Below are 14,745 nucleotides of genomic sequence, written 5' to 3'. Positions count from 1 at the left end.
CCTGGTTATCTCCTTTACCATCTTCTCATTGTCATCTATCTTTAGACAACAATTTGAGAACTTCAGTTTACCACAGACTCTTCCTTCTTCAGCCAAAAGGTAGTCTCATACCAATCTATGTTGAATAATTGTCTCTTCTGGCTTGATCAGTCAGTAAGTCCAAGACCTTAGCTGTGTGATGGGTAATTTTTCCTCTACAGCTTGGAGTCTTATTAGTCTATTCAGGATATAAACTGAGGTTCCATAGCCCCATCTCCCATCCTGTGCCCAGGTAGTAGGCCCTTAAGTCTAGATAACAATTCCCTGACCAGCTCTTTGGACAACTGGGTGTAGGCAGTAGTCCTACAAATCCAATAATGTCCTTCTAATGCTAGGTGGTCTTCCAGGAATATAGTTTCCAACAAAAGGATAATGCTGTTCCTCTTTACTTCCAAGGGGCCCTCTTAAATACACCATATAATCATCACGATAATAGTACATTTCCAAAATTGTTGTACCTCTTTCCACTGCAAGTTTTTATACCAATGTTTTAGAAACATCTTCTTCGCTCTGAAATAGATCAAAATAAATTCCTGATTTTGTGCCATTGTACCAACCCCAAGAATAGCTACTAATATACCTAGTGATGTTCCTTAAATTATTTTTCTTGCAAAATGGCCATTTCAGCACTTTCCTCACAAGTCCATACTAACTCATAATCGGTTTCCCTTAACAAATGCCCCAGTTTGTGCATCTGTACAAGGGATCCAGGTACCATCATTTATCTCACATGAGTCTGAGGTCACCTATCTCTAAATTGTACAATCCAGAATATATGCACCCTGCTTCTGGACATATTCTACTCCCCAGGCAGATATCCTGGCCAGTCAGTTATAAACAATAATCACTCTGAACTGACTCAGTCATGTGTCAGTGGTGTCTCTCTCCTCTGGATCAGAACTCTGCACCACAATGCACCTCTGACCAGGGACTGAGAATCTAGGCCAGACCCAAGGCCAATTCTCAAACTGCTGTGAACTATCGCAATTCCAATAGTTAGCCACACCAAAAGACTGGGCATTGACTTCTTATCATCTAGATTTTCCTCCCACCTTGACTAATATAAAAGATAAGATTCGCTCCCTAGATAGGATATACAGACTCATGTAGATATAATCATGCCACCCAATAACCTCCCTCTTTCCTCTTTCAATGGAGAACCTTTTCACCCTGCCTCCCCTCTTCCTTTCCATAAGGAGAAGGACAAAAGTAGGGTGTCACACTAACAGAGTCAAGGGGAAGTTATAGATAAACAGTGTACACATAGGGGAGAGATGGTGGAGAAGAACTGGAGCAGTGTCTCTCCTCTCTTCTCCTTCTGTTCTCTTCTCCCTCGGAGGCATCCAATGTCCTTCAGCATCTTCTGAATCTGTTCCAAAAAGTCCTCTCCAGCTCTGGTGACTAGTTGAGACCTCGTCTTCTGGTAGAGAAACTGCTTAACATCTTATTCAAATCAAAACACATGTTTCCATCACAAAGCAATGAGATTCTGGAGCTTATGACAATTTACATTTTGCCTTATTGCCAATTAATATACATACTTCACTTTTAACACAAACTTTCATTAGTATTTTACTACATGAGCAAACTCCCAATGATCACATTGACTCAAGCTTGTGACACAAACATTCAGTGCTCATCTTTGTTCTAAGACCACCCAGCATTTGGTTTAAAATAAAGCAGTTTTAGCCTTTGCCCTCATTACAACAATGACTCAAACATCCTTAACCAAAATGATTTCCCCCCCCCCAACTATTCCCATATTTTCCTTTTCCTGGTGTGTTTAACTAAGTCACACTCCTTTCCTTAAACTAGAACTTGGAACTAATTATCCTAAGAATTTCCCATTCTTCTTACATAAACATCCCCTCTAACACAAAAACTAAGGAAACTTAATTCCTGTCTTAGCATGTAGCTGATAGCAGGTGTCAGAGAAAGACACCTAACACACCTAACCTTTCTCTGATTATTAGATCTAACTCACCTAAAACTTCTTTTTTCTGGTTTGCCTAGTAACTCTAAAGATCCAGGACATGAAAGGAAAATTCCGTTAAAGATATAAGTATGAATGTCAGTGTCCAGGCAGAGGTCACATGGGTAAGTCAAATGTCTTAGGCCAGATTTATTCTTCCAGGTGAGACATTATCCAAATGTCATTTTGGGAAAATCAAGTCTAAGGGATCCAACTTCAGCCATACTGAGAAACCGCCCCTTCGGCTGCCCATCCCTGTTAGCCCATTGGCTTCCTTGGCTCCAAGAGCATGACATTTACCCAGTTGCATTTCCTTTTATTGACCATCCTGAGAAAATTCATTAAAAGTCCCATGATCTAAAATGGTTATTTTACCTAGTTAGAATTTCCAGTGAATACAATTCACTAAATTCCAATTATAATCTTAATGGAGTCCCAATTAATGAAACCCCTACCTAAAGCTCAGATTATCCTTCCTGTGTCTTTGCCTAAAACCAGATATTCTAACTATGACTGGCCCTGCAGGTCTGTCTCCTACCTCTTACTTTGTCTGAAATAATACCCACTCCATTTCTATATAAAGATGGTATATCAGATTCCCTTGGCTGGAGAAACCTCCTTCTAACCTGTTGTATCTTACAACAAATAAACTCCTCCTTTGTCCAGGAGACTGCATAGAGAAATATCAAATTATCTTGTGTTTATCTTTCTCATATTACATGCTTTTGCTTCAAAGCAAACAACCACCACTTTGGAATATACATATAGATCTAAAATATTCCCAATTCACATATATAGTTAGAAACTTCTGTTATGTAAACTTGTTTAACTACTAGCCATCCTCAACATACAAATGATTATTTTTGTTTTGGCAAGGCAATTGGGGTTAAGTGACTTGCCCAAGGTCACACAGCTAGATAAATCATCAAGTGAGACCTCATTTGAACTCAAGTCTCCTGACTCCAAGGCCAGTGCTCTATCCACTGTACCACCTAGCCACCCCCTAGCAGATGAATTACGTTTCAAAATTCTTTAAAACCATTAGAACATCTTAGGGAGTTTTAAATTTCTAACACGCGTCACTAATTTCAATATAACAGAACAGCAGTAAGAGTAATACACAAATTACTAGACTGTACAAAGCAATCCTTCCATTACTACATTATTCATGAACCCACAGATCTATCCCAGAAAGGGGCATACTTTTTCATATTTTCCTTATTGCCTTTCAAAGCAATCACACATTAATCCCAGGCTTTAACAATACAGTGTTTAAATAACATATTCACAATAGATAACTAAATATTGCAAATATAATCTCTTTGCAGTTACAAAAGAATATTATTACATAACTGATAGATACATCTTATTCATCAATAAATTACCTTACAGCATCAGCCAGAGCCCCCCATATCAGCTGTCTGCAGTTACCAAGAAGTCTATTTTCTTGAATTCTTTAAAATTAAGCATACATTGTTAATATACATTAATCATAAGATTATTTTTCTTTTTCTTTTTATATTGTATTTAATATTTATTCTCATTTTGTACAAATAATGTTATTTTACATTAATAAAATATTCTTGTTTAACAGTAAATGAAATACCGCCTCCCCTCATAAATATAGACTTGCTTGAGCGATAAAGGAGAGAGAAAAAAATTAAAATAAAAAAAATAATAGTAATAATTGTAGGTATGGCCAGGTGGCGCAATGGATGGAGCACCAGCCCTGGAGCCATGAGCACCCAAGCCCACATCCAGCCCCGTACACCCAAAAATCACCCAGCCATGTGACATGCAAGTCACCTGAACCCGACTGCCCTGCAAAAACCAAAAAAGAAAAGAAAAGAAAAGAAAAAACCCCAAAAGACCCAAAATAAAATAAAATAGTAATAATAGTAGGGGTGGCTAGGTGGCAGACAGAGCATTGGCCCTTGAGCCAAGAGGACCTGGGTCCAAATCTGGCCTCAGACACCCAAAGATCACCCCGCTGTGTGGCCCCAGGCAGGCCACCCAGCCCCACTTGCCCTGCACCCTCTCCCAAATAATAATAATAAAAAATGTGCTTGAATCTTTGTTCCAACACCAACAACTCTGTCAAGGGTGGATCACATTCTTTATGATAAGTTACTTCCATATTTTTCCACTGTTGCCATTGCTGATTGCAACTCCCTCCTTTCGTATTTCTCCACTACCGTGTACTATATTTTCTCTCTCCCTTCACTCTGACTCTGCTGTAGGGTCGCTGAGTGGCGCAGCAGACAGATCCCTGGTCCTGGGGCCAAGAAGCCCTGAGCCCCCATACCACCCCTTAGGCCCAGAATCCACCTGGCCCTGTGGTCCTGGGCAGGCCATCCAATCCCAGCCCCTTGCAAGAAGTAAAAAAGAAAATGTGTTATATCTGACCACTCTCCCCCCATGGTCCATCCTCTCCTCCTTTATTCACATCCCCACCCCTTCCCCCTGCTCCCCCCTCCTTCTTACTCCAGATGCCTATACCCCATTGAGTATATATGCTGTTTCCTCTCCTAGCCATCTCTGATGAGAGTGAAGTTTCCCTCATTCCCCCTTTCCTCCCCCTTCCATATCATTGCAATATCTCATTGTAATAAAGAAAAGTCTCATTATATGAAATATCTTGGCCTATTCCCCCCTCTCCTTTTTCTTTCTCCCATTACATTTCCCTTTTTTCTATTGATTCCATTTTTACACCATATTTTATCTTCAAATTCAGCTTTCTCCTGTGCTTCAACTATAAAAGCTCCCTCTACCTGCTCTATTAACTGAAAAGGTTCATATGAGTATTATCAGTGTCATTTTTCTATGCAGGAATACATGCAGTTCATCATCATTAAGTCCCTCATATTTTCCCCTTCTCCTCCAATCTCCATGCTTCACCTGAGTCCTGTATCTGAAGATCAAACCTTCTGTTCAGCTCTGGCCATTCCAGCAGGAACATTTGAAATTCCCCTGGTTCATTGAAAGTCCATCTTTTTCCCTGGAAGAGGACATTCAGTCTTGCTGGGTAGTTCATTCTTGGCTGCATTCTAAGCTCTTTTGCCTTCTGGTATATTATATTCCAAGCCCTACGAGCTTCCAATGTAGTTGCTGCTAAGTCCTGTGTGATCCTGACTGCAGCTCCATGATATTTGAACTGTGTCCTTCTGGCTGCTTGTAATATTTTCTCTTTGACTTGGGAGTTCTGGAACTTGGCTATAATATTCCTAGGGGTTGGTTTTTTGGGATCTCTTTCTCGGGGGGAATCGGTGGATTCTCTCCATTTTTATTTTGCCCTCTGCTTCTAGAATATCAGGGCAATTTTCCTGTAGTAATTCTTTGAAAATGATGTCAAGGCTCTTTTCCTGATCATGACTTTCAGGTATTCCAATAATTTTTAAATTATCTTTCCTAAGTCTGTTTTCCATATCAGTTGTTTTTTTCAATGAGATATTTCACATTTTCTTCTAATTTTTCATTTTTTTGGTTTTGAAGTATTGATTCCTATTTCTGGTAAATTCATCAATCTCCCTGAATTCTATTCTTTGTCTGAAGGATTTGTTCTCCTCAGAGAGTTTTCTTATCTCTTTTTCCATCTGGCCAATTTTGCTTTTTAAAGCATTCTTCTCCTCAATAACTTTTTGCACTGTTTTATCCATTTGACCTAAGCTGGTTTTTAGCATGCTATTTTCTTCAGCAATTTTTTGGATTTCCTTGACTAAGCTGCTGACTTCATTTTCCTGTTTTTCCTGCATCTCTCTCCTTTCTTTTCCCAGTTTTTCTTCCAACTCCCTCATTTGATTTTCAAAGTCTTTTTTGATCTCTGTCATAGCCTGAGCCCAATTTTTGTTTTTCTTGGAGTCTTTAGATGCAGGAACTTGTGCTTCCTCATCTTCAGACTGAGTATTTTGATCCTTCTTGGGCTCATCTGCAAAATATTTCTCAATGGTGTTCCTCTTTTTTCTCTGCTTGCTCATTTTCCCAGCCTAAGCCTGTTTTGGGGTGCTTCCTGAGCTTTTGGGACACTCCCACAAGGGTCTCAGTATGTGAGGCTCTGTCCTCCCTCCTGGTCTGTGAATGACCATAAGCACCCCCCTCTGCTACAGGGCTGAGGTGGGGGGGCCCTGCTTTTCTATTGGGGGGGGCCTTGCTGTTCTATTGGGGGGGGGGCCTAGACTGTGATCAGGATCTGAATGTGGTCAGAACCCCAGAGTCCTATTCCAGGGACAGAGGACAGAGCTCCGCAGTCTCTCTTTGCTCCCCTCCCTAGGTTCAATGTGCTCATGCCCTGGGGGCTCCTGCTTACCGGCTCTGCCTGCTTCTGTTTCAGGATCTGGGCTGCTGAAAGACCACGTTGCTTGCTGTGTGCCCTGAGGGCTGGGCTTCACGAGCTCCCTCTCAATCATAAGATTCTTAATTAAGCATCTCATTTCCCTGAGAACAAGCAAAATGAATATCCCATGATCTTTACACTTTTGTCTCTTTACCCAGATTCTCAGAATCCAATTTCATACATGATACATTTAAAACCCCAATGTAATTACAACTAAACTTCCCCACACTTTAGTTTGATAAAAACTTTAGGGCACCTTAAACAGAGAATCCAATACTCACATTCCAAAAGTTCTATTAAAAATAAAAATACAATTAATACAATTGTTAGCTTTATTACACTTAACATTAAAAAGCAATTAGAATGGGTGGCTAGGTGGTGCAGTGGATAAAGCACCGGCCCTGGAGTCAGGAGTACCTGGGTTCAAATCCAGTCTCAGAAACTTAATAATTATCTAGCAGTGTGGCCTTGGGCAAGCCACTTAACCCCATTTACCCCCCCCCCCCAAAAAAAGCAATTAGAGCTTTTTCCCAAAAGAAATCAGTAAACATCCCTGATAACCTAGGTATTTCCTCTTCTTAGTAACACAATACCACTTTTCTTTAACCCAAAGGTGTTGTAGTAAAGTTTTAAAATCCTGAACCCCATAACTCCTTGCAATAGTATTAAAATAGTTTATAATCCCAAACTAATTTAACATTCTAGGTTATTTAATTCCTCCCATTCTGTCTAAATTTTGTCAGAATGTTACAACACTAGTATCACTCTTTTAAAACCCTCAGCATGCTTTCCAAAACTCTAGTTCAGAAACTTTAGAAACAATGAGAATCAATCACTTAGGCCATGTGGCCAGCAGATATTCATTAAACATGATTTCCTTTCAATAAATGAATTTCAACCCCTGGATCATGTGTGTGTGTATACATATACATATACATATACATATACATATACATATACATATACATATACATATACATATACATATGCACATGCACATGCACATACATATGCATATACACATACATGCACATACATATGCATATACATATACAACACACATGCACATATACACATGCATATGCATATACACATACATATGCATATACACATGCATGTGTGTGTACACATGCATAGCCATTTACATATACGTATGCATGTGTACATGTGTACATATGCACATATACACATATGCATGTATATATATATTTTTTTTTTCTCTTTCCTAATCACACATCCTACCTCTAGAGGAGTCTCTTTCCCTTTAAGGAGAAAGCATGGGATCTTTCCCAGACACTCATAAAGATAAAAAAATCTTCCCTCCTCAAATTTCTCACTCTTTCCCTTAAAGGTTCTTTCTTCTCTTAAACTCTTCTAAACTCTCTCCAAACCACAACTTTTTCTCTTTTTTTCTCTCCCTTCTCCTTAACGCCACACAACTAGCACAGCTACCACTGGCTCAGTGAGGGAAGGGCTGATTTCCCCATGGGGGCCGCTGCACACCTACGATCCTTCCTTCCAGCTTCCTTGGCTTCCAGCTAGCAGCCACGTGCCTCCCTTGCCTCCCAAACCTGGAAGCAACCTACCCCCTTTAAGATTTGGGGGAAATTCCTGGAGAGGGAATGCAAATCCCCCTCCTTGGGACACCCTTACATCCTCTGACCTCTCCTTTGGGATAGCTCTCCCACATGGAGGACTTCTCAGCCAGTCCGGGGTGGTTCTGGCCATCCATGCCACCCTGGAAATCCGCCTCTTTACCACGGTTCTGTTTCCAGAACATTTGAATCACTCTTGGTTCCAAACCTGGGCCAATCTTCCCAGGAATCTCTGAGATATTTCCACAGCAAAGAATACCAAGAAAGTTGGCTTGAAATCAAGCCATTTGTGAGCATTATTTTCTTGTGTTCTTCCTGGAGAATACCAGGAAAAGAGATTTACATTAGTTATCTCAAGACAAGCCTTCAAATTGTTATAAATAGCTTGAGAATACTTAGTTTAGAGTGATTAAAATTGGTTTTTATTACAATATCTTAACAAAATGGCACACCTCTATCATGGTGGGAAAGAGGGGCCTCCAGAAGAAATTATAAAAAATGGGAAAAGTCCTACATGTTCCAAAATATTTATAGCAATCCTTCTCGTAATGGCAAAGAATTAGAAATTGAGGGGATGCCCATCAACTGGGGAAGGCTAAACAAGTTATGGTACATGAATACTATGGAATATTATTGCTCTATAAGAAACCATAAAGGGTTGAACTATAGAGAAGCATGGACTGACTTATGGGATCTGGAGCTGAGTGAAGGGAGTAGAACCAAGAGAACAATGTACACATCAACAACAACATAGTGAGATGAAGAACCTTGATGGAAGCAGCTCCTCTTAGGGGTCAGAGAGCTAGGAGAATTGTATTTGACTAGCTATGAACTATATTATCCTCATCCAGATAAAGAAAAACTAAACAAAATACACACACACACACACACACACACACACACACACACACACTCACAAAACCATTCAGAATCTGATGAACACTTTATAAAAATTATCTTTTATGTGTCTCTTTCCCTCAATCCTAATTCCTCATACCACAAATAACTAATACTTCTCTGTAAGCATGTTTATCAAAATATGTATTTACAATGTTAATCTGACTGTTTGCTCCTGAGGGGAGGGAGGTGGGAAGGGAGAGTGGAAGGAAATTTTGTAACTTGAAGATATGCATGTGCAAATGGATGAAAATAAATGGATGAATGAACTCTTACCTGTGACTCCAAGAAACTACAGCACCTGGCACTCTTCAGTGTGACACATTGACCATACACCCCAATGATCACATTCAGCAAACTATCTGGGCAGATGGGCTATTTCAGGTTAAAGGTAACTGACAGTCTCCAACCCTACTGCTGATCGAAGAGAGAGGATGGTGTCTATCCCAAGTATGTGAAGACTTCTACTGGTAAAATGGGGGAATGAGAACAATTTGTTCTAATGACCACGAAAGTGGCTGAAGCAGGAATGCTGGAGGCCTTCGAGCTTAGACATCAAAGATGCCAAGGTCATCCACCTCACCCCAGACCAATACCAGTTGTCCTGAATTTTGTCTTGCCACTGGACTTGGATAACTCTGGAAGAGCAAGTGAGGCTGACAGCTGGGGATAAATCAGCTGTTTCATGTGAGCCATAATCTCATGATGCCATTGGTCTTCTTTGCAAACAAAAGGGCAAATAATAACAAGAACAATGTCATAATTTATAAACAACATACATGTAGACAAACAGGAAAAGAAGAGATTGATTTTTATTTTTGCATGTAACTAGCTCAGTCTTTAAGAAAAGAATCCTTACATTTTTCTTCAAAAGAATGGAACCTATAGTTTTACTTCCAATGTGTCTTTTGGATAAGTTGCAAGCTTTCAAGAGCTCTAGGCAACACTATAAACTGAAGAAAAAAAATAATGATTTGTATTAATAAAAGAAGTTCCCTGTACCAGTTTAAACATTGGTCTAATCCCTTTCCTTGTTTCTAGTTCATTTTTCCTCCCAACTCTGGGCTGTGAGCATTAAGAAAAAAGATGAAACATCTTAAAAATGCCTCCATAAGGATCACAAAATAATGAATCTCTTTGAACAGCTTTCAGGCCTCCTCTTAACTTCCTAATTGATTCGTAGGTGACCTTAGAAGGGGATATTTGGAGCTGGACAATTTATTACTACATGTGAGAGAGAATGAATGCAATGAATTTGTTGTAAACTCTATTAAAATTTAGCCAGTTATTTGTAAAACCTTGGTAATCCATAGACCTATTCCAACATCTGCAGTTACAGTGAATGAAAATCCTAAATAAGGGTGAGATAGCCTCATTTAGTGATAAAATTTACTGGGTTGGATATGAGTTTCAAGAACCCCTCATCATCTTAAGTCATTCTATATAATAGTTAGTATTGTAGAATCCCAACCCTCACCAGAATTCAGGACATTGATTTTTTGAAATTTTGGTTTTGGTTTTTTTTTTTTTAGGTTTTTGCAAGGCAATGGGGTTAAATGGCTTGCCCGAGGCCACACGGCTAGGTGATTATTAAGTGTCTGAGACCAGATTTGAACCCAGGTACTCCTGACTCCAGGGCTGGTGCTTTATCCACTATGCCACCTAGCTGCCCCTGATTTTCTGAAATTTTAAATGTTGTGTTTTAAAGCCAAAAGAACTACAAACTTTTTCTGTTCTAATTCATCAAGTACCCTTCATTTGGAGCACTTTGGTACTAAATTGTTTTTATAAATTGATTCACAACTTTGTCTTATTTCTAGGAAATCCAGAATCTTGGTTCTTTAATTCCAAGATTAATGAATTATATACAATTAGTAACTCCGTGCCTTTTGAACAGCTAAAGTACTTTATCTCCAGGGGTCATCCCAGTAATATCACTTGCTGCCATCACCTCCTTCTCCTCTTTCTCTTCCTCTTTTTTCTCAATCTCTTTCTTCTCCCTCTATCCATGTAGGGAGTCATACCTTTAAATGTGTACATTTCACAAATTTTCTTGGGGTGTGTAAGCTAGACCTCCCCATTTATTAATTTTATTATCTTTTCAAAAAGTTGGGACAATTAACCATTTGTCTTCTTTAGTTTTCACTTATGATTTCTTGAAATATAGCTCTAGAAAAAGAAGCTTTGAAAAAGTCCATTGTGATTCAACTGGAAATATTTGACTGTTGCTCTAAATCCAAATCATTCTGGCTTTCACTGATTGACAATAGCAGATCCCAGTCCAAGATTCTCACTTACTATTTGGATTATGATGGCTCAGAGTGAATGTAAATAGAGATTGGTTTTCTGTTCTGGTCAGAAACTCTGTGCTTCTTCCCTTCCAGACTGATTCTTTTGTGTTAGTAAACTAAGCCATCAAACTGAGACCATGGAAAGACCTTAACTTAAAAGGGCTGTATCAAAGTCAAGATCCTTCTATCATCAGCTAATTCAGAATTCTAGATTGCCCTAAAAAGCTGTGCCCACATCAGCCTGAGACTAGATTGTGGTGGGGATTTAAATTATCCAACCTATAATAAGAGATGAGGCAGAGTTCTGAGCCAAGGGTACATTATTAAAGGGTCCATGGTCCCCTCTAATGAAGTGGAATGCAAATCTTCCTCATAATATGAGATGCCCCCTTCTTTCAGAGGCTTTTTTTAAGACCATATTTGATACTTGAACATTCAAAAGGGGCTACATAAAATAATCTCACTAGTTGATCTATCTTATTTTGAGTTTGAAAAGAAAGGAAGGAATGGAAGGAAGGAAGGCAGAAAAGCAGAAAAAGAAAGAAAGGAAAAAAGAAAGAGAAAGAAAGAAAGAGAAAGAAAGAAAGAGGAAGGAAGGAAGGAAAGAAAGAAAGAAAGAAAGAAAGAAAGAAAGAAAGAAGGAGGAAGGAAGGAAGGAAGGAAAGAAAGAAAGAAAGAAAGAAAGAAAGAAAGAAAGAAAGAAAGAAAGAAAAGAAAGAAAGAAAGAAAGAAGAAAAAAGAGGAAGAGTCAGAGAGAGAAAATAAGGCAGAGAAGAAAAGAGAGCAAGAGATAAAGAGTTATAAAGAAGAGAAGGGATGGGAGGGAGAGAGAGAGAGAGAGAGAGAGAGAGAGAGAGAGAGAGAGAGAGAGACAAAGAGAGAGAATGAGAGAGCTGGAATGCATCTCCTTTAGAACCTGAATCCCAGGTGAGCAGGGCTGTTTTCACCTTTCTATCAGGTCAGCACATTTCAGTATTAAATAGCTGCTTCTTAGCTAAGATGATATGAGCAGAAGGGAGCAGGCTCAGCAGGGGAGCACAGTGACACTAGTGGTGCTGGGTGAAGTGCTGCTGGAGTACTTCAGTATTGGCAATATCTGCTCTTCTCCTCATGTGCATGCTGGTCGTATATGTTCCCTATGCCTGTATCCCCTTTTACCATGTATTGCTTAGGGGTGAGTAGTACTACTTTTTTAAGGGTAAATTCTTTGTAGCTTTTATTTTTATTATGCCCTTTCATTAAAAGACCCCCTTTTTTGAATCTGTGTTGGTCAACTTAAGAAAATTAGAAGCTGGCAGTAGATAAATGCAGGGTTTTTTAGAACCTTCATTCATTATGTGACTCACAAAGCATCTTAGCGATGTGTTAGCACCTACCTAAAGAAGAAATAGATATATTCAAATAATCTAGGAACTGTGCAGAATTTTCTAGAATCCAGACTTTGTTATGATAAATGCTGCTATTCCTAAACCACTGAATGACATCCCTCATTTAAACATGATTGAAAAGAATCAGCAGAGACCAGGCAGATACTTCTTAGAATGTTGTGGAAGTGTTCAAGTTCAAAGGGCAGCTAGGTGGCACAGTGGATAGAGTCATCTGGCCTGGAATCAGAAGATTCATCTTTATGAGTTCAAATCTGACCTCAGATACTTATTAGTTGTTGCATCCTGGGCAAGTCATGTAACCCTGCTTGCCTAAGCTTCCTCATCTGTTAAAAACACCTCTGAGGTTCTTCTGAACTCCATCATGGAGAATGACTGGGCGGCAGGAAGATGCCCTAGGGATTGCTGTATATGATATGTAGGTGATGGTGGTCATAGTGATTGTTATTGTACATAGTAGTAATTAATAATGGTAATGGTAGTAGTAGTCATTGTAGGTAGTAGTAGTAGTAGTAGTAGCAGTAGTAGTAGTAGTAGTAGTAGTAGTAGCAGTAGTAATAGTAGTAGTTGAAGCTGAAGATTGATTATTTCATTCCCTCAAAATAACAAATTAGGGAATGAAGAAGTAGGTCATGAGAGTTCAGAAGACTGAGGTTTTAGGGAGTCCAAGTGATTGAAAGAACACTAACATTAAAGTCCCCTAGTAAAAGAGTTGAGGTAGAGAGGAGACCTAGCAAGTAGGCATTGAACTTTTTGATGAGAAAGAAAGACTATTGAGGGTGAGAAGACAAGAGCCCCATAGTATCTAGATGCCAGCTAGGTTTGCCAGCAGGGCTACATTGAGCTAGATGCTACTCTGCTGGCAGCTTGCACGTCAAATGGTCCCATCAGAATTCTAAACATACCAAAAATACTTTAGTATACAGCAGAAGGTTTGTTGGGGTAATCTGAATCCCAAACTTCTAGATTCCAGATGAATCCCCATAATGTGTCAAAGGGGATTCCTTTGCCTCTTCCTGCTCTTCTCCATGAACTTAGCTTCACATATAGGAACCTTTAAATGGTATCTTCTTTTTAAAAATGATTTTCCACCCCCCAATTTGACAAAAGATCAAAAAATAAAAACCAAAAAAACCCCACACACAACCCTGAAAACATTTTAAATTATCTCAGGTCTCAGTATTTAGATATGGAAGATGCTGAAAGAGAGCAGTACTGACTTAGTTGATCTTTTTATCATGGTGGAAATAGATTATAAACTTACAGAATGAACAAGATTAGCTCAGTGTACATTACTGAATAAATGCAATTATGTCTTCCTTCTCCAACCCAAGTAGTTTGGGAAAGTAATTTATCCAAAACTTCCAAATAGAGGTTTCCTTGAATCTGAGGTATCCTGAAGTCATCCCAGGAAGCAGGAACTAAAGAAGTTCATATTATTCACACCTCTCCAGACACAGGCGTTTGATCTAGGAGACAAAACTGTGACTTTTCCCCCAGTTTCTATATTCCTCTATTGAGCAAGATTTTTTTATAAGATCCCCTTGGGAGTAGATAGACAAGGCCAATATATGATAATAGTTTCTGTAGAACAGAATGAGAGGAAATAAAAATTACTCTTCACATTGAATGTCTTTTTTAAAAAATAAGACTATTAAGTAAAATTATGGCATTTAAATTCTCATCTTGTTATCTGAACTGTTTTCGGAATCATGCAGTTACAAAGATAAAAAGAATATTTTTGTTATTGCTCACTATCATATTCTCAGTTACCTTAGATGCACCAGATGGTTTTTGATTTTCCTTTTTTTCAAAAGTTAAACATTACAAGAGGGTGGGACTAAGTGGAGATAAAGGGTTGAAAGTTCTAAGTAACATTTTTATTCATTTTTTGGAAGGCATTGCTTTGAAATAGAACAATTTATCTGTAAACATAATTTGCAAAACAAGGCAGTCTAGACTTGGGTGAGAAGACATCAAAGCCTGTTGAACATCAGAGCCAAGGGAAAAGCAAGATGAACACTTCAGGAAAAGTAAGCAAAGGATTTTTTTTAATCTTCATCAAAACTAATGAGATGAATTTTAGAGAATCTTAGAATTTTTTTTATCTATTTGGGAAAGTCAATCTTTGAGAGGGGAAAAGTATGCCTTAGCAGGCAAACATTTAGCAAAAATATTGGTTGGAAGGAAAATGAAGGGGGCAGCTAGGTGGCACAGTGGATAGAACACCGGCCCT

At 38.9% G+C, this 14,745-nt stretch overlaps 1 protein-coding gene across 1 annotated transcript in view; it reads left to right on the top strand.

Moving 5' to 3' along the window:
* Positions 1-14,381: 14,381 nt before the first annotated feature.
* Positions 14,382-14,745, top strand: part of LOC141517257 (all-trans-retinol dehydrogenase [NAD(+)] ADH7-like) — a 34,886-nt gene continuing 34,522 nt past the window's right edge. The window contains exon 1 of the mRNA XM_074228090.1: positions 14,382-14,542. Within this exon, the coding sequence (XP_074084191.1) occupies positions 14,525-14,542 (18 nt within the window). The 5' untranslated portion in view covers positions 14,382-14,524. The remainder of the gene's footprint in view (positions 14,543-14,745) is intronic.

Source organism: Macrotis lagotis, chromosome 3 (genome assembly GCF_037893015.1).
Source record: "Macrotis lagotis isolate mMagLag1 chromosome 3, bilby.v1.9.chrom.fasta, whole genome shotgun sequence".
NCBI classification, from domain to species: Eukaryota; Metazoa; Chordata; class Mammalia; order Peramelemorphia; family Peramelidae; genus Macrotis; species Macrotis lagotis.
Note: the sequence above shows the minus strand (reverse complement) of the source record. Positions and strands in the feature narration are given on the sequence as shown.